This window comes from Grammomys surdaster, unplaced genomic scaffold (assembly GCF_004785775.1).
Source record: "Grammomys surdaster isolate TR1022 unplaced genomic scaffold, NIH_TR_1.0 146, whole genome shotgun sequence".
NCBI lineage: Eukaryota > Metazoa > Chordata > Mammalia > Rodentia > Muridae > Grammomys > Grammomys surdaster.
Window position 1 is genome coordinate 3,940,611 of NW_021604604.1, and position 24,023 is coordinate 3,964,633.

A 24,023-nucleotide genomic window follows, 5' to 3' on the forward strand; every position below is an offset into this window, starting at 1 on the left:
TGTTAGTTGTTGTGGGTGAGTGGTTGGTGGTGGTTGTTAGTTGTTGTTGGCTGAGGTTTGTTAAGTAGCCATGTGCAAAGAAGGAGCAAAAAGAAGAAAGTAGATATTCTGACAGCAAGATCAAACTTGCCCCAAGGAACTTAATGCCCCTGATCAGCAGAAAGTAGTCTAGTGATAATGTCACCCCCTTTTAGACCCCTGACTTTACTCAGTGATCTTTCTTTTACTCTATCCTTTCTTCTCTCTTATCTAGTGGTGGGGGGTTGAAAGGGTGGGAGAAAGAAGAATCCACAAAGTAGCAAAGACTGGCTACACACATAGCCAGCGTTGTGCCAGTTGAGCCACCGGCCCTCATAGATGCTTTTAATACAGTAGTGTATCTCTATCCATTCCTGTCTGATGTGAGCCCCATTGTCTGCATGGCCTTTGTGCCCATTTGTAGCAATTATTTTTCCTCTCAGGGCTGAGATCTTAGTCAATTTATTTTATTCTGTCCATTAAGAAAAATACAGTGATATGAGAACAAAAAGGTTTTGTAAAGCAAAGGAAACAATCAGTAAACAGACACCAGTCATGCTTTACACAAGGGGCTGATCTCCAGAACTTACAAAGGATTACAGAAATCAACTACCAAGCAAACAGAACTGCCAATCAACAGATGGATAAATGAACTAATGTTTTTAAGAAACAAAATGGTCAATAACTATTATTAAAAGTATCCCTCATCGTCAGCGAAATACAAATTAAAAGTACTTTGATATTCCAGTCAGAAACGCTACTGTCAGGAAATCTAATATCCAATAGAGAAGATGATGTGGAAACTCTCACTTGCTATTGCTTGTGGTGCGAATTAATATGGTCACTGAAGAAGTCAGTTTGGAGATTTCTCAAAAAATTAGAAAGAAGAAATATGGCCCAGCTATCTAATTCCTGGGCATGTGCCTTAACATAAGGATATTCACACCCTGTATCTATGGCCACTTCATTCTCTATAGCAAGGGGTGGGAATATATAATGGAAAAATGAATTTTAAAAATTGCAGGAAAACGGACTCATAATATTAAGTGAGGTCAGATAATCTCAGAAATTAAAAAAAATCATACTCTCATATATGGAACCTAGGTATGTATGTAAATAAATGTACATGTGGTGTCATATAACATGTAGTAAGGGGGAAAGAAAGGCTAAACATGAGATGAGGAAGGGCTTATGTGTGCACTGGACAGGAGTTACGAGAGAGGACGTAAAGCTGATCATTGTCTAACTCTGGTTTCATCACGGATCGTTTGTTTGGAGTGGTAGATAGGTGCAGCAGATGTATTCAGTACTCAGGTTGTAAGTTTTAATGTGAAATTCCACAGCTTCCATTCCAAATGCCTGTTCTAACTGTACAAATGTCCAAAAGTTGTATAGACTTAAGCCTGGTTAATTCTGACGCATGATGCTCTTCTTTATTTGAAAAATAATGTTTATAAATAACATTTATGATTAAAATATTTTTAAAGATATGGAAATACACATTGCAGTTCCTCTAGTTTTTTCATGAGTTCCATTATGAGGATGTCACTAAGCAAGCTGATTACCAGCCATATAGCCACTGTTATAGGCTGAGTGACTAGGGACACCATAGGCCAGGTGACTGGGGAATGCCAAGGTTTAATGATTACACTTTCTTGTTTCATACTCCAAATTCTTTTCATAATTTAAAAAATCAGATTTTATTTACTGAATTCTTAGTAACAACGACAATAGCAAAGTCACAAGGATTTAAAAACTACAGGAAAATCACAGTGAACAACTTACCTACATGCACACTGATGACCAGCAAAATAACTGCCCTGTGAAACACGGTTCTAAGTAGAATAACATCTTAACACATTTGTCCTCTACTCCCTGAAGACATACAGGAGACTTTTGTTTTCCACGTTCCCCTTTCCCTAGCATCAGGGTGATTGGAAAGGAATTTAGGAAATAAGTGTCAAGATCAAATAGATATAAAATATTATGATCCTGTAAGATTCATTTGCCTCTCTGTGTACCACAAGCACTCCAAAATTAAATATATATAGTGAATAAGAAAATGAATAATATAGCATATATTAAGATAAAGTCAGAAATGTCTACAGTGTTGCTGAGATAGGAAGATTCACTCTGCTGCCTGGGCTGCTCTCTAACTCCCAGGATGCTCCCACTTCACCTCCCCAGTACCTGGGACAGCAGAAATGGCCTCTAGCGTGGATTCCTTGCTGGGCTCTGGCTTCTGCTCTTTATCTGATCTCACTCTATTGGTGCAACATCACTAACACTTGTCTCCAATACTGGTCACCAAAACTTGCACTTTTAAAAGTTAATTACTTTGAAAATGGGTTAGTAGATTTTTAGGCAGTTTCATCATAAATAAATATGTGAGTTTTAAAATTGATTATAGCTTCTAGGCCATTCTACCTTCTTCAAGCCACCGATAGCAAATGTTCTTGTGGTGTCCATAGCAGCCAGGCCTGAGCCAGGCCGTGGGCTGAAGTGGCTCCATCTCATGGCTGAGCTGCACATAAATCAAAGCTAAAGAGGAAGAGTGGGCACATATGTGGAAATCAACCCTGGCAATTAGAGGCAGAGGTGTCTGACATCATGGGTAGCTTGAACAGAAGAAGGATGGTATCCTGGACATCTTCCTTAAACAGAGGAGGAACTGAGAAGCTACTGGTTGTTCAAGAGTCCCATTAGAAGCTGTTGGTGACCAGCAGTGCCCTCTGGCCACGCCATCACACCTTCCTCAGCTGTACTCTGGCCCAGAATCATGCAGAAATTATAGAATATCTCATCAGATGTTCTCCTCTTCGTTAGACTAAGTTCAACCAAAGCTTGCTACATAAAGATAGCCTGACTTTTAACTAAAGTTCTCAACACTTAAAACTTATTTTTGAGCCTAGCTGTAGAGAAGTTTCCCTCAAAACATTAAGCCATTTCTGGCCTCTGCCTCAGTCTGCACTTTTAATTAGGCCACCTGTGGTCCTGAGACTACAACCTGGGATGCTGGGGCCAGGAATCCTGAGGCATCTCTCTGTACCTGCTTGCCCCATTGCCCAGGGGCTACAATCCTACTGCCCTTTCTTCCTAATCCTTCATGCCTCTGGTCAGAAATGTTTGTCTCCAAAAGCAAGATAAGGCCCTGAAAATTGAAACAGACTTGTTAGCTAACCTGCTTGTAACTGACCTGTTAGCAAAGTGGGAAAGAATAGCAAGAAGGAAGAAAGAAGGGACCACTCTGAACAAAAGAAAAAGAAAAGAAAAAAGCTGGCCTCAGACCTCCAACCTTATCTTCCTCTTGCCCTTAAGTAAGGTATAACTCCTTTGGCATTTCACGTGAGGTCTAAAACAATTTAAAACTATCACATGACTTAGCATGAATATCAAGAAGAGAACTGAATAGATGTTTCCAAGTGATCTCAATAAGTTCCACTTTTAGGAAAACATTGAGAGACAGACCAATTATTTGGGGGCTGTAAATATTCCATTGTCTTTGATTTGGTTTTGACCAGTGATTTCTGTGGTACTGGGCAGAAGTTCCCTTTCCTTCTGAGAAATCGGCAGTGATCTCTTTGAGGAGCTTCTAGACCCTAGGCCTCTAACTACAGTGAAATATTAGATTACAGTGCGAATTTCACATGGAATCCAAATCATTGAAAGAAAGTGGAGTGTGATCCCTCAGTCAGGTCCTACTTATGAACTACAGTAACATCTCCCTGACTGGGCAATCAAGGAAGATGGACAAGACATCCTTCCCACTAATGTGTCTGTGTGGCTGTTCCACAGAGCTCTGTGAACTACTCAGAGAGACTTAGCACAGCGTGGAACATGTCACCTGACTCATCAGAATCCAATTGTCAAGTTTTTTTTGCTTCTGATTGGAAAGACTGAATTCTCTCAACACACTATATGACAGGCTAACAACTTACAAACTCCAGATACAGTGGGATGGAAATTAATAAAAACCTTTCTAAACATAAGGGTTTTCTTTCTCAGCTTAGTTTCCTGCTGCTCTATTTCTATCCTGTCCCCATTAAGAACCAAGCATAACCCAAGAGAGAGCCTCTGCCTGCTTCTGTGGGTTTCCTCTAGCACCGTCAGGAAGTGGTCAGCCTAGCTGTGTGGTGCAGCAGCTAACATGGACTTCGGAGTATACAGACTTAGACACGGATTCTCATACCTCCCTTCACATCACCACAGGCCTATTCGCTAAGTCAAGCTTCTCTCAAGTAGAGAAAGGATGCAGCAAAGGGCAGCTGCAGTCAACAGTGACTCCCCACACAGAAGCTGCTGTTCTCTGTACACACTGGGAAATCTAGAAGCGAAGAGATATCTTTAATTCTGCCAGCTTAGTAATGCAACATGCATTTCATAGTCTACATCCATAAGAAGGCTCATTTTACAGTATTATAACTACAATATACAACTTTGTCCGTTTCAGTATTTTTTTATCTCTTTAAAATTTATTTTTTTTTATTTATTCACTTTACATTCCACTCACTGCCCCCATCTTAGTATTATACTTACTTTTCCACATTAGCTTGTAGGGACCCTAACTACTTTTTACTTTGTGGCGTGAGATTTTATTAAGCAGTTTACTATAATTTAGCCACTCAAGTTCTATCAAATATTTGAGGCATTTTGATACTATGAATAATGTTATCATAACATTTCCATAGATACAGCTTTTTCCTTCTTTAATATTCTTTCCTCAGGACCAATTTCCAGAGCAGGTGTTTGGAGTAAGCCTCTCCCGGGACTGCCACTAATTTTGATAAACTGCTTTTCATTAGTTTATGCAATTTGGACATCCTCCCCCAGTGTAATAAGTGTCATTTCATTTTTTTACTTTTTAAAGATTCAAGCCTTACTGTGCAGTGCAGGCTGGCCTCAGTAGCTGGACCTATGGGCACATGTCACCACACCTGGCTAAAAGTCACCAGCGTTACAGTGTCCTCTCCAATAGTAAATACTGAGGACATCTCACATTCACCAGGTTCATGCCCAGCACCAACAAGAGCTCGCTGCTTGTAGTTTCACCGTCCTCATCACAAACCTCAGGACTGACTGTCAGCTACTCTCTGTTCAGATGAGGGTGCTAACGTTCAGCAGTTCTGAAACTGAGGCTGAAGTCACACAGCTGAGCACAGTGCCTGTCCTGGAATTCAGACCCTGACACCGCGGTGCTCCTGCCCTGCTCGGTATGCAGGTGCAGATTCCTAGCAAAGCTGGTCGCTTTCATCCACCATTTGTCATTCATTCTTTAACAGCTTCTACAGAGAGATGGAGTGGATACACCCCCCACATATCATTTCTCAATCATGTGTCTGCACAGCTTTCTCCCAGGAGAGCCCTGTCTCGGCTTGGTGACCACAACAGGGTTTTCGTTTTTATAGAGTGTTGCCCTTATTTTCTTCCTCCTCCTTCCTGCTAACACAGGGGAATAAAACATTTTCTACAACTTTATATCATCTTACCACATCATTCGTCCATGTGATTTGGCTCTTTGATTGGCTTGAAATGTCCTGTCTTGAATTACAATGAGCTTAAAGCATGGCAAACCAGTAGCAATCTTCTGATGAGTTACCAAGAGTATGTTTATCTGGTTGGTTGGCTGAACTCTGTTTTATCTAGCTTGGTTTGGGTTGGTTTTGTGACAGTGTCTGGCTGTGTGGCCCAGGCTGGTTGAACTCACTTTTAAGCTTTCTGCCTCTGCTTCTTGAATCCTGGGATTACAGGCATGTACCATTGTTACTGGCTTCCAGTCCCACTCTGCCATATCACCCCTCTCCTTCAGACTCCCTTCTGTTAGGACTCAAATGTAGAAGTGTTTTATAAATATGTGACCCAAAATAGTGTGGCTATCCTTCAAGAGTGGTCTCTCCTAATGTCCAGCCACAACTTTAAACCTCCATCAATGATTTACTAAACAAAACTGGTTTTATCCAATAAAGCTAAACTTGAGTCTGTCTTCAAGTATACCCCAGTACCTGCATTATGTCTTGCAATATATGCAAGTGCCCAGGCTGCAGCTTCCTTGACTCCAGGGTCAAAATCTTCCAAGCATATCACCAGTGAGTCCAGGGCACCACAGTCAACTGTGGCCTGTGCCAGCTGAGGAGAGTGTTTACCAACTGCTCGAAGCACAAACGCAGCCGCTTTCTTGTAGACGCACTACAGGGAAAAGAGAACAAACCCAGAATCTAAAATAGCCTGAAAGCAACACAAAAATGGCGCTAATGTAAAGCACAACAGACTCTGAAAGCAGACAATGGAAACAGTCTGGGAGCATGCTGATTCTTTGTCTCCCCCATTGCTTCTGTTCAGTAGCTAACCTGGAAACAAGGTACATTTTAAATTGTGCTAAAATTGTTTTACTTTGATGCATGCATTTAGAAATTGTATAAAATCAAATATAAACATGGGACTTTCTGTAAATTCATAAAATAATTGGATTCTCTATATTTGCTCGATACTAAAAGGTACTGTTTGACTCAGAGGAACTCTGGAATGTTAGCATATTAACTGTCTCTGTCGACTGACCACATCTTTTCCTTTATTTTCCCTCAGCCTTTCAGTATGGCAGGCTTTCCTGACATCAGTTTACCACACTGAATAGCAGCTATGCTCTGAGATATGCCTAGAAATCACATTAACATAAAACATTCACAACATTTCTAAAACTTCTCTTGGTTAAAAAAATAAACAAAAAGATGTTATTTTTCTATTCTACAAAGGGTTTTTTAAAAGATGAAGACAAGTCAGCCATTGTGTGACTTGTGAATCCTGTTTCAGATGTATAGTATGCCCAATATATAAATTTCACTTGGTTAAATAATAAAAAATGGAAGTGAGACACAGGAGTAACACATTTCTCTCTTCATGTTGCTAAACAAATATATAGGACATGTTTTGCTACAACACAGTTGTTCTATGACTATTATAATATAGAGAAGATCTCATAATTCTCTGCTGGTTTCATTGCTTGTTTGTTTAAGATAAGGTCTCACTGTGTGTACTGGGCTGACCTTGACCATATCATATAGCCCATGCTGACCTTGAACTCACAGAGATCTGCCTGCCTCTATATATTGAGTGCTGACATTAAAGGCGTATACCACCACATCCAGCTAATCTCACACTCCTTATTAATAAAACCCAATTAATCTCCTACTTGACATTATCAGTTATGATTTTTTTTATATTAACTACCGTCTAAGTTACTTTTCTATTACTGTAAGGAGACACCATAACCAAGGCAGCAGATGGCATGCATGGTTCAGGAGCAGCAACTGAGAGCTCATATCTGATCCACAACCAGAAGTCAGACAGAAACGTAACCGGACATGGCTAGCATGGTGTCTGAGTTAAGGTTTTACTGATGTGAACAGACACCATGACGAAGGCAACTCTTACAAAGACAACATTTAATTGGGGCTGGCTTACAGGTTCAGAGGTTCAGTCCATTATCATCAAGTCAGGAATATGGCAGCATCCAGGCAGGCATGGTGCAGGAGGAGCTGAGAGTTCTCCATCTTCATCTGAAGGCTGCTAGCAGAATACTGACTTCCAGGCAGCTAAGATGAGGTCCAACAGGACCACACCTTCTAATTGTGCTATTCCCTGGGGTGAGCACATACAAACCATCACACATGGGCTTTTGAAACCTCAAAGCTCACCTCCAGTGACACCTCCTCCAACAAGGCCAGATCTCCTAGTCCTTTCCAAACAGTCTCACCAACTGGGATCACGTGTTCACATATATGAGCCTATTGTGACCATTGTCATTCAAACCACTATACTAGAAAGGACCAGCCAACTACAGCACCTTCTCTGAAAGGTTTCTAATCACTTAGACAAAAAACACAAATAATAAAAATTATAAAAGACAGAAAACATGCTAAGTGTATTTTAATATGCTATATCTAAGAAAGTGACACGTCAATGTAAACAATATACTATGCTAGTACTGCTCTGGTGCTTTAATGTGACATATTTCCTTTACTTTCTTAAATTATGTCAAGAACCTAACCTCTAATTTATTATCAAAATTAAGGTAGAGCATAGGCATAAATTTTTCAAAACCTACCTTTAATAAAGGTTCAACCTCTCCTCTAGCCCACCACCCAGTAGAGATAGTGAAAGAGAAAAGTTATTAGGATATGGGGGAAGTGGACCTGTTCAGCAAGCTTGATCTTCTTTGGCAGTAATTCAGTCTTGTAGCCAACACTAAATAAGACTCAGTCAGCAGCTGCAGACCAGTTCTCTAGGCAGGCAGATAACAGGCACGAACCAGCAACTACAGTCCAGTCCTTTCAACAAGCAGACACCAGGCAGCTGTAGTTCAATCCTGAAGAAACCGCCGGGCTCACCAACCTGCCTGAAGTGAAGCCATGGAAGCTCCGAGCTGCCACAGAAACCTCACAAGCAGTTCTTGGGCAAGTTTCTCTTAATGGCAGCATTACCACAAGTTGAGCTCAACAACGATATGTAAGGTGAACCAATACATGCTTGTCATTATCAAAGAATAGTGAGGTGGAGCAAACCAAACCAATGCTCAGTCTCCTCTCCCACTGCCTGTGGGGTCATATCTATACTCCATCATAAGTCCTTTCATGTGTTTGCCATATCAAAACATCCTTTCACCTGCGTCTGCTTCAGGAAAACATTCTTTCCCATATCTGTGCCAGCAAAACATCCTTTCACATGTGTCTGCTTCAGGAAAATGTTCTTTCACGTGTCTATTTTAGCAAGACATCTTTTCACCTGTGTATCCCAGAGGAACATCATTTGATACAACTAACTTTCCAAAGAAACTAGAAGTATCCACTTCAGTAGAATTTTAAAATAACTTTCTAAAGATTACTTTATTATAATCATAAAAAATAATGGCACATTTCTTGTCATGACCTTTAAGCTAATTTGACTTTTTATTCTGTAGAATCATCAGACTTATAACATAGTTATTAATAGCTCCCTGTTAACTACAGGGAGCCTATAATTCACACTTTCTGATCACATTCTCCTACACAGTTCTAATGTTTCATGTTTTGTGTTCTTATTCCTATAGCCCAAAGAACTAAACACAAAATGTAAGGTCACAGGACTTATTCGCTTACAAAGAGGACACAGGTTACAGCTACAGTGAAGGCTACAGAACCTCATGGGTAATGCCTCACTTCCTTGCGTGGCTTGTAGTCAAGCCCCCGCCTCACATCTGTGTCTAGTGCTTATAACTAATACATAGTCAGTCATACTTAGAAAACTATTGAGATTTTCCACATGGGATGCAAAAGCATAGAGCGTGCTCTCCAAGGAAAGACCAAATGGTTCAGAGGGAGAAAGCCTGGTAGCACATATGAAGCAGGAACACCCACAGAAAAATGAAATTTCTATAATTCCTTGAAAAGGCATTAAAAAATAAACCTATCAAATGAAACAGATTTCTGCACAGTTAAGATATTTTGAGTCTGGTAAAATAAACGCATCACCAATTCCCCACATTAATTGTGCTGCATTCCCTATGTTGTGCAGGCAGCACATAGCTCTAGAGCATTTTCATCACCCAAGAATCCCTTAAAATAAGCAGCCTTCTCTTCCTTCTTCCACGAGCCTTTGGCACCCGCAAGCTGCTTCTGTCTACACAGATTTGCATATTCCCTATATTCATATGCATTATACTGCACAGTCTTTCATGTCTGGCACTGCTCATTACACGTAATGATTTAAGAATCATCCATGTGGCATTTATCAGTGCTCATGTCCTTTCTATGACAGAGCAACAGTCCATTGTGTGGGATGGATTGTGTTTTCTTACTTGTTGATCTGTTGATAGACTTGGTTTGTTCTCTCATCCCATGCTGTGGGTCACTCTGCTCTGAACATTTGTATATGACTTTTGTGAGTGTCACATTTAGTTCTTCAGATGCTATAATTGCTTATTCATATCAGGAACATGGGAGCTTGCCTCGTACCTGCTGAATTACTTCTCATGGCCATCATGCCATTCTCTGTCCCTTCTGGCAGTCACTGAGAGTTCCTGCTTCTTCACATCATCACCTTGTGTTTTTCTTAAGGATGTCTATTATGGTCACCTGGTAAGTGTGCCGTGACACCACTCCATGCCTTTGACTTGCACCTCTTACCGATGCTGCCAAATTTCTCTTGTGTTTTTGACCATTCGGAGATGTTCTTTTAGAGAAGTATCTATTCAAGTTCTTTGCCTGTTCTTCAGTTTTTATTTATCTTTGTATTATATAAGTAGGAATCTAGTCTTAAGGAAGTAAAAAGAATGTGTATACCTGCATTATAATAAACTAAGAGGTAGTCTAAAACCCTACTTACAGACACCAAATAGCTCATTAGAAACACAGAATAACACCAAAGGACTCTGTGTGTGTGTGTGTGTGTGTGTGTGTGTGTGTGTGTGTAGACCAGAGGCCAACTTTCAACTTTGGGGGTCATCTTCAGGAAAGCCTTCTGCTCCCTTGAGACACTGTCTTTCTTTGGCCTAGATCATCAATTATGCTAGATCAGCTGGCCAGTGAACTTGAGAGGCCCTTATGTTTCTGCCTTGCATCCCAGTGCTGAGATTAGAAGTGTGTGCCACTGTGCCTGCCATTTTTACATGGATTTTGGGAACTGAACACAGGTGCTAGTGTTTATGGGGTAAGCACTTTAAGGACTATCTCTTTAACTCCCCTCCCACAGAGAGTTCTTTAGCAAGAGATGGAATGCTTGTCTACTTAGAAACATGCTTAACCAAACTTCTGTCATCTGCATTCGAGGGTTTCTGAAAGCAGCTATGTTCTTGTGAGGGTGTTGTCCTTTTCCCTGAGGTAGATCTAGAACTTTGAAGTGTAAAGAAACACTGTGTGTGTGTATTCCCTGAACTTTTTGCATGGCCCTCTTAAATTAACAGTAACAGAAAAATGCCTTTAAGCCCCAAAGCAAAATTCCCTAAAGATATTCTCAAGCACATATAGGGATCTAAGGTTGTACTTGCATTCTGGGATTCTAATGCCTTCCAGTTTACAACTATGCCAAAGCTATCAATTTGTAAAATCTAAGACAAAAAAAAGATTTTTTAAAAAGTCTTACATTCTGCTCTGCCAATGAATACACAAGCTGTGGAAGAATGTCGCCCTTCACAACTGCTTCTGCTAAGTCGTCGTTATAGTTGGCCAGCCTCCCCAGAGCCAAGGCAGCAGTCTGTTGGATGGTTGGGACCACATCCAGAAGAAGAGGCCTCAGCAAAGACATTATACCTGAGTTAAAGGGTGAGAAACAGAACTCAGTCAAATTTTACTTTGAAAAGCAAAACATGTGATTCAGCACATATGCAGGCAGAAAATGGAGGCTTAAAAAAAACCAAAAAAATTAGTAAAACAAATAAATAAAACAATTGAGCGTTAGGCATAATGGTACACACCTGTAATGCCCTGCTTTCATGGGGCTGAGGCAGGGGAATCATGGGTTCAAATCTCTTGCTCTATTTCTATCGCTCTCTTTCTCTCTCTTACACACACACACACACACACACACACACACACACACACACACAGCATCCACTGAAAACTAATTGGATACTTTTTAAAGACATCTGATGGTCAAGACACAAAATCATGCAAGCTGCCAAAATTACTAACCCATGCAGAGGGGAAATTCAGCTCTGGAGCTAGATGAGAATTCACATCTTGCTCAGCAGGTAAACACCTATGACATCATCAGGAGAGATGCAGAGAAAGCTCAGCCCCCAGCCCCACCACCTTTGCCAGTCCTGTCTCTCAAGGACCATTCCAGATCCTTTGTTTTATCTGGTCTTTTCTACATTTTCTTACAGAAAAAATTTCAGGCTCTATCTCAAACTTGATAGAGAGCCACTGTGTGCCAGCCAGTGCTCACACCCACAAGAGGAACAAGTAGATCTTTAGTGAGAATTTTGGTTTCTTTTAAAAAAAATAGAAATATGATGAGAATATGTTTTTGTTTTAATTCCAGGTGAGGGATATGAGGCTGATTCAGATTGTCTACAGCAACTGACTGTGATTTTTCTGGTGCTGTAGCAGAGGTATGATTTAGACAGCTGCAGATAGGTTCTGTGATTATGTGACATTTTGAATTCTGGAGATTTTTCAGAGGTTACATAAATGCTAGGGGGTGGGTGGGTTCTTGGTGGTTGGTTGGATGCTTTTGGTTGCAGTTTGATAAATAATTGGGCACAAAAGAGGAAGAGGAGGAGGAGGAGGGAGAAGAGGAGGAGCAGGAGAAGGAGGAGAAATAGATATTCTCTTTGCAAAGATCAAACTTGCTCCAAGAAATTTGATGTCCCTAATCAGTAGGAATTAGTCAAATGACAATATCTCCCCCTCTGTCCTTTATCTATCTTTCTCTCCTATCTAGTGTTAGGATGTTGAACTGGTGGAAGAAAGGAGGTGGGGTAAAGTAGGAGAAAGAAAAATCCACAATGTAGCAACATGTACATGGATCTTTAAACAAACAATCCTTGTACTGAGGAAACAATGTATCATTGGCTCTCCGGTAATATTTGTGCCAGGGTTGAATACACAGTGGCCATATGGCCATCATCACCATCACAGTAAGTCATTTATATGGACTGGGAGTCTCACACAAAAGCATTGCTCTAGGGGCCTTATTCCATAGTAACTCACTTAACTCTCATGACAAACCTAAGAACCAGGCCTTCTCTTTATGCCTTTTTCACAAATAAAGGAATTGAAGCCAAGAAGGACTACAGAAATCGTTCACAATTAAGAACTGATGGAATGAGATTAGAATTCAGACATTCTCTGTTGATAATTAGTGAACAAATGTGTGTTGAGAACTGAAACCAAGGAAGTGAACCCAGCAATAAATGCATTATGGTTATCTCACAGGATATTCAACTCCTTGTACTAGCCTTATCTTCCATGTGCTGCTTCTGCTTCCAAGTAACCACTTAAGTCTAACGTTACAAGAATCAATGACATCATTCAAACTGGAACCAAGTGCTTCTTGGCTTTCCAAGTGTTATTTAAGGTACATACCTATTAAACATCATATATTTATACTCATATATTCTGGTGATAGACAAAAATCAAATATTACCAAATATCCTTACATCACTTTATATTTAGAAACATTTGAAAGAGAAAAACAATAGCATTCACAATAACAAGAGATCAAACCAGAAATAGCATAAGCTAGAAACAACTGTGTGTCAAAATGTATTTAATTATGCAGCCTGTGAGTCTCCCTAGCTTCAAGTTTCACTTGGTTATTATTTCTGTGTTTAAATTGGCCAGACTGGACCATGTTCCATAAGGCAGTTGCCTGGGTGGGAGATGCTGCCTGCTCATGTGGTTCAGGGTCTGTGTTAACCAAGCCCTGATGTTCGTGGATGCTGTTTATACTTTTCACTAGGCTTTTTAAGAGAGATAACTTCAGAAGTCTCAGGACAAAAAGTTTAGAGTACAGAATAAAGAATTACAATAATTACCAAATGTGGACACAGGCTATTTCTAGAAAGTTTCTGGATATTAAAAAATATGTAGTTATTTCATTTTAATACTTCCTTACTTTTGTCCTTGTGCTGTGATAAAATACAAATAACAAACTTACCTTTCCATCCTTTTTAACTGTACGCAAGTGTTGTCTGTTTACAGTGCCGTTTAGCCATCCCCAGCTAAGAACTATCTTCCTTTTTTTTCTTTTTATTTTATTTATTTACAATACAGATGTCATCCCCTTTCCCCATTTCCCCCTCCCTAGAACACCCTATCCCATCCCCCCTCCTCCTTTATGCTTTTATACCATTTTGATTACATGCATGTATTAAGGTCAGTTCTAGGTTGAGGGTCTAGCAATACAATAGATGCAAATAGTCAAGGAATAAGCAAGACAATAAACACAAATAGTCAAAGAACAAGCAAGGCATTAAACCCAATTACGTGAACACTCCAGTGATCAGTGTTTCTAAAGGCTTATCAGGATGACCAAAGTATCTGAGCCTACTTCCCTGTCCTAGCCCAAGGTCATTTACATGTCTGAAGCCTATTTCCTTGTTCTAGCCTAAAATTTAGATTCCTGTCTGGAATTACTTCTTTATTGTAGCCTAATATTTAGATGTCTTCCTGAGATTACTTCTTTATTGTAGCCTAAGATTTAGATTCCTACCTGAAACTATTTCTTTGTTCTAGTCAGATTTTTGCTTGAAGCCTACTTCCTTGTCCTTGGTCAATGTCATATTCCTGCCAAGCAGCCCATTTCCTTGTCCTTGGCCAATGTCAGCTTCTTGCCAAGCAGCCCCAAAGGCTCTCTGCCTCTCCCCCTTTTTTATTTCATTAACAAGACTGAGTCTGTCTTAGGTCATTCTGACAAGAATGTCTTCCTTACCTGTCATGGAATATGCATTATCAAAAGCAATGCACTTCTGTCTCTGTGTAGAGACCGTCCTTGGCTTGCCAGCCTGTTAATTTAATAACTCTGTTTGGGGGTCCATTTTCAGGTTCAAGCCATGTACTTTGGCTGCCTACATGTTGATGTTGTTAAAGATAAACTTTAACATGATGGGCAGGAATAAAAGTATTCCCAGGACTAGAAGGGCTAGCCTGATCAAGCTATATATGCCATTCCTGAGGTTTGACCAAAATGGAAATACTGACCTCAGGCTGTGGAGCGCTGCTGCCACGCCTTAAAGATGGTGCCTGCTTGCCCTTGCAGACTTGGAGTAAACAAGCCTTGTTTGGTCCTGGGGCGGTACTTCCTGGTGGCCTGATCTTGTGTCATGGGTCCTTGACCAATCACAGTGCGAGACGTGGTATGGGCTCATGGGCAGTCCTACACAGGGTATAAAGCTTCGCTCCTGGGCTGGCTCGGGGGCACACCTTCAAGCTTCATGTAACTAGCAACTCCTGAGTAAACTGCTGCTGGAAGGAACTGGTGTGCGAGTCTTTCTTCCCTGCTGGTCGGGGTGGTAGGCGCCGCACATCAGGCCATGGATAATTTTATCGGCATTATCTGCAGCATCAAAGCTCAACAAAGCAGCATTCTTTAAATTCATAATCTCACTATGCAAAGTTAACACACCCAGAGAGGTGTTAGGATTATGCCAAATATCCTACAGGTATCTTTAAAGTTTTTTCTAATTATAATGACAATCATTGTGAATTTCAAAAGTAACACTACTCCAATGATATTTGTCATGACACTTGGCATGGCTCCTAACTCTTGAATCCTGAACCTCCTTCAGATAATTTGAATGGGTTATAGAGCATCATCCGTTGTTCCAGACACCTATATAAATCCTTTGGTATACTCAATACAGTAGTAATATTTATTTTTGCTAGATGGTTAACAAAAATAGTTGTCTTAACTCCTTGTGTCAATGCTATTGCAGAAGCAGTGGTGCTAGCAATTAAAGATATTAAAGCTGTTATAGCAGCAATAATCAAGCCTGCTACCCTCTTGTTTCTGCTTAAAGCCTGACTCACTTCTTTCAGCACGTTCAAGCTTTTTTCAGAAAATCAAGGTTTTCTAATACGCAGGGCAGTAAAACAAAAGCTGGTTGATAGACCCCCCCAACCCCGTAACAGACACTCCAGGTTTAAACACACTAACATAATTGGAAATTACAGTAATGCAACTTACAATAAATACTGTAGAAGAGACACACTCAATTTTAGCTTGACAATTATATGAGCCTTAAAACATGCACTAATCCTTGTTTGAAATCCAGATCCTGTCCCAACTTTATCTCTTGCTATCGTAACATCATAGTGAGCTACAGCTAACTTCCAAATATGTCTCTGACAAAGTCCAGATCCAGTCTTCCAAAAGTAGACTGTTATTTCCAATATTGGATTTATTTCTAGACCAGTACATGATTGAGTCCTAATAGCTGGTCACCTTTAAGAAGAATACAAGAGACATTATAATTTCTCTTTTTGATTCTCTATCCCACAAGGTCTAAAAACTTGAGGCAAGGCAGCCTGTCCCATCTGGGATATAGTCAAGCAAAGGTGGGTCAGGATCATATGTCCACTACAGCTCCCCAGTAACCATTGTCAGGGTACTCAGCAAGCTCACAGGTCAGCCCCATTCTTTGTTTCAGCATCAGTATGTCTCATCAACCTTTTTAAAGTTCCATGGGCCTCTTCCACAATATCTTGTACTTGAAGATTATACGAAATCCCTGTAATAAATTGTTGACAAAAAGTCTTAACTGCTCGACTACAATTGCCAGACCCATTATCTATTTTTTTTTATTGGATATTTTATTTATTTACCTTTCAAAGTTATCCCCTATTCCATTCCCCTCCTCAAAACCCCTTATCCCATCCCCATTCCTCCAATTTCTATGAGGGTGTGCTCCCACCATCCACCCATTCCTGCCTCCCTGATCTTGAATTCCTCAACCCTAGGCAATCCAAACTTTCAGGGGCCAAGGCCCTCCTCTTCCACTGATGCCTGACAAGGCCATCCTCAACTACCTATACAGGTGGAGCCATGAGTCCCTCCCTTTGTGAAGAACTACCTATCTTCAACAGCAGCTACACCACACAGGGCCCATATCCCCACACCCAAGTGGTACTCTCCTAATGGTGTGCATAGTGCAGCAGCAGCACTGTGGCTGATCTGCATTTCCCTGGCTAAGAATGTTGAACATCTTCTCATGTACCTACTGGTCTACATCTTTACTGGAGAAATGTATCTGAGGATTTAGCCCATCTCTTCCTTTGGGTTGATTTGTATCAAGTATTGGTTGACATATTTATAATAAGTATGACAATTTAATTAAAAGCAGTCAAAACATGCATAGTAAAGTATCACAGTGAATGCACCTTTGAGACCACAAACATAAGTTTTTAAGAACCACGCTGTGATTTTGTTATTCTATTTTCAGGTGATTGATATTTTTTCCTTTTCTCTTTGATATATTTATGCAAAGGCAGCAGCTTGCTATCTTTTGAAATATGTAGATGAGTAAAATCAATACTTGGTTTTCATATTTAAAATTAAACTACAAGAACTCTGAACTGTTAAGACTGTAAAAAAAAAAATAGCCATGAATGGTGGTGCACATTTTTAATCTTGGCATTAGGGAGGCAGAGGCAGGAGAATATCTGTAAGTTTATAACCAGCTTGCTTTCTATAGCAACTCCATCCAGGGCAACATAGTGAGAACCTGTCTTTGAAACAAATAAATTAAAAATTAAATTAAATTAAATTAAATTAAATTAAAAAGCTTAAAGTGAATTATTATGCTATAATATTTAATTAAATTATAGGTGTTTATTAGGAGTGACTTATTAGTTACAATTAACCAACTACAAGTCTCCCAATTTGGGAAATTTTACTTTTTATATCACCAGTTGACATAGAGGAATCTTTTTTAATTTTTCTCCATTTTTCAAATACATCTGACTCATAAACTATTAAGGCAGGGTTTGAGAGATAGCTTAAAAATTAAGAGCATTTGTTGTTCTTCCAGAAGGCCTAAATTCAATTCCCCATAACACCAGGCAACTTATACTTAAAACTTCACTAACTCACTTCCAAGGGACCCTCTTCTGGCTTCTTCAGGTACACACACACACACACACACACACATCTTTTCGAAAATGCAAAGATAGTAGATGACTGGTAACTTTTTTTCTTCTGTCCCAAATCAGTGTTAACTGATTTTTCTCTGTATTTCTGCCATATCACAAGCACTATACATTCCTTTAGACAGTAGCACAATGCAAAATTTTAAAACATTTTTTAAATATCTAAAATTACAGAAAATAGAGGTCTGCTTGAAATATTTTCATTTGAATAACTTCATTAAATAAGTGACTTTGAGAAAGTTAATTTTTTATTAGGGAAGAAAACAAATTTTCAAATAGTTCCCCAAATAGCTACCTCCTAAATTACAGCTTATATTTTATATGTAGCAATCGTCAGGCACTTCTCTTTACCTAGGGATGTGTTCTTACACTGGCAAGGAGACTTCATTATTCCAATGATAAAGTTGTACCTCAGTGGTAGAACAACTGTGCTGGCTTCCTTTATGTCAACTAGAAACAAGCTAGCGTTATCTGAAAGAAGGGAACCGTAATTGAAAAAAAATACCTCTATAAGATTTGGCTGTAAGGCACTTTTAAAATTAGTGATTGACAGGGAAGGGCCCAGCCTGTTGTGGGTGGTGCCAACTCTGGGCTGGTGGTCTGGGTTCTGTAAAAAATCCAGGCTGGACAGGCCTTGGAGATCAAACCATAAAAGACCCATAAGGCAGCACCCCTCCATGGTCTCTGCCTCAGCTCCTGCCTCCAGGTTTCTGCCCTGTTTGAATTCCTGCCAGCTTCCAATTTGAAAGTGTGGACAAATAAATCCTTTCCTTCCCAATTTGCATTTGGTCATAGTGTTTCATTGCAGTAATAGAAACCCTAACTAGGACACATGCCTACTGTACCTATAACCCTAGGTTTAATCCACAGAACCATACAATGGATAGACGATAGAAGACAGGAGATGATAGGTAGCTTTGTTGTAAAAACATACAGATGTGAGGAGGATGATATTAAAAACAAGCACTCACTAAAGGAAGAAGGAAAGTGACAGAGACAGAGAGAAAAAAAGTGGAAAAATGAAGAGAAGAAAAAAAACCCACAGCAGCTTTCTTCTTACCTGACTGTCTGTTAGGAGTCCACAGAGCACAATGAATGCACAAAAACTAAGAGCCCACTGTGGGGAACTGCCAGTGAGTACCACAGCCTCTGGACTGCCAATGAGTAAGTCCTATCATTCTGCCATTAGCATTGATGTAGCTGTCTTCTATAACCACTACATTAAATAAACTATCCCCTAATTTTCCTAGTGCATCTATCTCACCCTTGAGTTGATCAACACCACTACCATCAGTCCATGAGGTTTCACGAGAGATCGTACATTTTACCTCAGAGCCAAGCATATAGCTCGGTGATGGCGTGAGCTATGCAGACCTAGCAAGGATTCAATCCCTAACACTGCATGAAAAAGTTACTTCCAACTAAGTTGTATTATACTGTAGGCTGGTTTCCTCTCCAGCTTCAACCAACTCTCCTCCCCTTGCCCTGGTTCCCAAGCTCCAGTCAGACCTCGGTACCACCTCTTCACTGTCTCGAGTTCCTGTCTTTACACATGATGTTGTCTCTGCCTAAAAGCAGTTGCAACTGACTACCTTCTAGAAATTCAACAGAGGTAATACCTACACCAAGAGGCATCCCTTGTAAAGCACCTCTCATATCCAAATCTTGATTTAGGTGACTTTCAAATAAATCGTAATATATAGATATATAACAGTTATATACATATATAAAACATACATATATATATATTACATATGTGTAATATATACTACATATTATACCTGTTATAAGTGTGTAATATATATTGTATACATAAACTACATACATTAGCAAATAAGCCACTGAAGGGCAGGAACTGCTCATTTAATGTTTGCATGATCAGCACATATGTTCCGTGTCCATCTGGCACATGTGCATGTCATAAATGTTCACAGATGGCAAATGAACCAACCGTGCAAGTTAATTTCATTTCAAATAAACTTTAGTTAAGAACAAAATAAAAATTTTTTTGTGATAGTTATTTTCATGTTATGCATACAAGGTCAAATATAGTAATAATGCAATTACAAATTCATAAAACTTTAAGGGACTCATATGGCCATTTAAACTGTTCCCTCTCTTAAAATTACACCATACAGACACAATTCCATGTAATTCAAAAGTCATGTGGACAGTTGAAATCTTGATTTTTATGTCTTCCGCTGATGTGTTGATTTTTTTTGCAATATGTAAGATTATTTATTTTTTAAAGATTTATTTTATTTGTTTTATGTATATGAGCACACTGTAGCTGTCTTCAGACACACCAGTAGAAGACATCAGATCCCATTACAGATGGTTGTGAGCCACCATGTGGTTGCTGGGAATTGAACTCAGAACCTCTGGAAGAACAGTCGGTGCTTTTAACCACTGAGCCATCTCTCTAGCCCAATATGTAAGATTATTAAACTTCAGAAAATTAATATATCTAGGGAGAAGTCAGAAAATTAAGTAATAAGAGCTGTACCAAAAAGACTAGCTGCTGCTTCAGGTTTCATGGGTAAGTTCTGCAGAAAAAAATATTTCTAAGGCAATTCACTAGAAGATTGTCTAAGGCGTATACGTAGCTCAATAGAGTAGATGACTAGCATACAGAAGACTGAATTCAATGTCCAGCAAAACACACGTGCACGGACACACACACACACACACACACACACACACACACAATCTTCACATAGTTAATTCCTTATTGCACACAATCATTCTAAAATATTTAGACAGTTTACTCTATGGTATGCACATTAGAGAAAGTTTACTGTAAAAGATGTGTATAAACGGTACCCTACAGGCTTAGCATGTTAGAGGCCCTGGATTCAATCCACAGTACACACAAGCGTGATATGTTTAAAATGGTAACATTCAATAGCTATGTACAGAGGAGGGAATTGATAACTGTATCAGAAATATAGATTAAGATTATTATTGAAGTTGATGACTGAGCACAAGTTTCCTGGCACCAAAAGAAGAGGGAGAATATTTTACAGAACAATAAAAGGGAGCAGTTTTCTACCAGGAATATCATATATAGTAGCTAACTTGACATATAATAAATAATTAACAAGTAACTGTGGAATAAATAAGTATATTTTTTAATACATTCTTTTGGCAAGAGGCCAATGTCTTTATTGACAGACATCTACTTCCTTTAAAATTAGACTTCAGGATTTTCTTTAATGCATGTTATAAGCTTGTGTGGTGTGCACACCTGCAATCCCAGCACTCAGGAGGCTGAGGCAGGAGCAGAACAGCCTGGATGACTTTAGCAAGATGCACGCTGTTAAACTAAGTCTATAATACTAAGCCTACATTTAAATTTTTTTCTATGAAAAAACAAAGTAGTCTACTGCTTACTTTGACACTGAATGTTTAGAAAACTAGGCAGAGATTATTCTCTCTAGACATGCACAAGTATCACTTATTGTCAGCTGCACTTCTGAAAGAACCCAAACAAGTCATGAATTTAACATCGAGGGGCTGGAGAGACGGCTCAGCAGTTAAGAGTTGGTATTGCTTACAATCATCCGATCACCCATAACTCCATTTCCAAGGCATTCTCCATGGGTACCAGCCCTACACATGTTGCATATACATACATGCAGGCAAAATATTCATACACACAAAATAAAATAACCTTTAAAAATTAATACTGACTGATCATTATGGCAGGAAGCATACTGCAAACGGCAAAGCCCACATTCCTCTTTGGAAACTAACATGGCTTAACTTGTATCTTCACAGACCAGCCCATTGGCTCTTAGGCAAGGCCAACATTCTTCCCAGAATGTAGCCATCCATTTCTCCTAGGACCAACAGAACTGTTCAGCAGAAATCCCAGTTTTGCTCTGCTAAAATGAACTTACAAAAAGTATGATCTAAGCCAAAAACAAAGAGTAAAGTGTTCATTGTGGACTTAAAAACAAACCAACAAATAGCAAATACTACCTCTTGTTCCCCCTACTTTCTCCTAGGCAGTAAATTTGATCAGTTGATTGTCATGGGCTTGAAACTGGTCTCCGTGGACCTGCCTTGATCCAGGCAGACTATCAGTTAAATTCTTTGAACTACTATATTGGCTCTCAGTTCCTATGGGATCCAGGAATTTTCTCTGTACACTTTTAAAGAGCTTCTAGTTTGATAAGACTGTCTTTTTGAGGACAGAGAAGCCTAAAGCTCCGTATGAGGCCAGCTTAAATTTACTCTCAGCCCCCACCTCCAGAGGTTTATCTGTAAAGGTTTTCCAAGGCTAACTTCATTCACATTCCCATGGTGGTTCTCAAGGAGATCACATAGGCTGACAATCTTCACTATTACTTGATAACTATCAGGAGTACCTAAAGACAGAGACCTTCTTTAAACAGTTAGTGTTAAAGTTTTTTATAATCCTCATTTTTAAAATTCCTTTCACATACAGTGATTAAAGATTCTTAGCAAGGGAATTATGCTTTGCTCATTATGCCTACTTGGAAAATGTTTTCTTATTGTCCTAGATCCATGGTGCATGTTTAATTAAAGAATATGTTGGGGGATGGGGAACAAAACAAAATCTTGCCAGATACATAGGCCATGTATCAAAGTCAAGAGGTAAAGTGCACCGACACCTTACTGTCAAAGGAAAACCACTCACCTAATTAAAGCTTGGTTGTAATATGAATTCAAACACATTCAAAAGCATGTTTAAACCCACGGTGATTTTTTTTTAAAGAATATAACATTAGAATGGTTAATCTTATTGATTAGTAAGGAAGAAAAGGTTTCAGAATAAAGCTTGTAGGTTGTTTTGAACTACAGGAATGTACATACAGGGATATTCATGATTTTAAATTACTACAAGAATTAGGTGGTCTAGATAAACTCAAGTATGTTAAAAATATGTTTCTCCAGAAAAGAAAAAAATCTTAATGTGCCATTAAAATGATAGTCAAAAGTGGATAATTTTGAAAGACTACTATATACTCCTTGTATTCATTTCTTCACAAGCTAGACATACAGGCCTGAGCCACAAGCCTCCTATACTTTGACCACTTAGCCAGCTAGTTTGTGTTAAATTCCCCATACACTCGAGCATTATCTCCTGTCCATAGTCCCAACTTCTTGGTAGAACTGAGGCAGAAGGGCCAAAGAGTTCAAGGACAACCTGGGTACCAAAGCTAAAATCTTGTCTTAAAAATAAAAACAAAACAAACAAAAGAAAAATTGACAATGATTCGTGTACTCTGGTGGAAAGAGGCAAACCATCATTAAAATTCTCAAAGATACTCTATCTTCAGTATTGTGTGTATTTATTTTAAAATTTCAGTATTAATTTTTTCTAAGTATTTTTTATTTAAAAAATATTCCTTTGCCTACATATGCATTGTCTAAGCAGTAAATCCTTGTGAATATCAAGCAGCTATTCATAGAGTACATTGAGTAAAACTGAGAAAAAATAAATTTAAAAGTAACTGTGTCTTTAAAAAGTAAAATGCCCTAATAAAATGTTTGTACATAGAATAAAGAAAATCAATATACATGAAACAATAACAGGACAAAATGAGTTCTGAAATGACATTTTAAAAATAGGTACTAGTTCAGGGGTTCGAGAGGGCAGCTGGAAGTGATCATGATTTAGAAGCACAAGGCAGCCATGGTGGGTCACTGGGGATGGTGCTTGACGGCCGGGTTCAGCATCCAGGACCATGAGGTGCAAGGAGGGAGCTGACCTCCTAAGTTGTCTTCTGGCAACCAACCACCATGGCATGTGCATACACACTCATTTAAAATTTAAAAGAAAAATACAAGAGATCTTTGTCATACAGTATCTTGACCACGGCAGAGGTTTTAGAGACAAAGTTTATAGAATGAAACAAAACTGAAAAGTTGGCAATCAGGATCAAGGAATTTCTGTCTCAGTATCCTCCCTGTAATCCATACTAAAGTTCTGAAAGACGGCACTGGAGGGGGCTAAACCTACAGTTATCTCACAGATACTTAAATACTGAAAGCATACTTTATTATAAATGGCTCCCCAACACAGCCAGAGATAACACCCAAGGAATAAACAGTAAAATTAAGTGAAGAAACAAAAAAATCTGATCAAGAGAAGGTGTTTCCTCAAAGAAACCCAGAGTAAACGCTGTCTAAACACTATGACCGTGGCAATGTGTTCTTAATTTATTTTTAATAATGCGTTCATTTAAACTAGTTTTAAAGATCTCATCTTGTAAACTGAGGTTTTCTTAAGACCTGGTAAGCGGTTTCAAGCTTAAAGTTCAGTCAGAGGCACTTGTGGAAAGTTGTCTTCTGGGCGATGCTGGTGCCCTCTTGAATTCTTGCAGCTGTGATGACTGGCAGGAACTCTCCAAACTC

At 39.2% G+C, this 24,023-nt stretch overlaps 1 protein-coding gene across 1 annotated transcript in view; it reads right to left on the bottom strand.

Moving 5' to 3' along the window:
• Spag6 (sperm associated antigen 6) overlaps window positions 1–24,023 on the bottom strand; it is a 53,077-nt gene that overhangs the window by 27,429 nt on the left and 1,625 nt on the right. The window contains exons 3-4 of the mRNA XM_028764921.1: window positions 11,128–11,294; window positions 6,018–6,201 (exon numbers count right to left, since the gene is read on the bottom strand). Coding sequence (XP_028620754.1) covers window positions 6,018–6,201; window positions 11,128–11,294 — 351 coding nt within the window. The remainder of the gene's footprint in view (window positions 1–6,017; window positions 6,202–11,127; window positions 11,295–24,023) is intronic.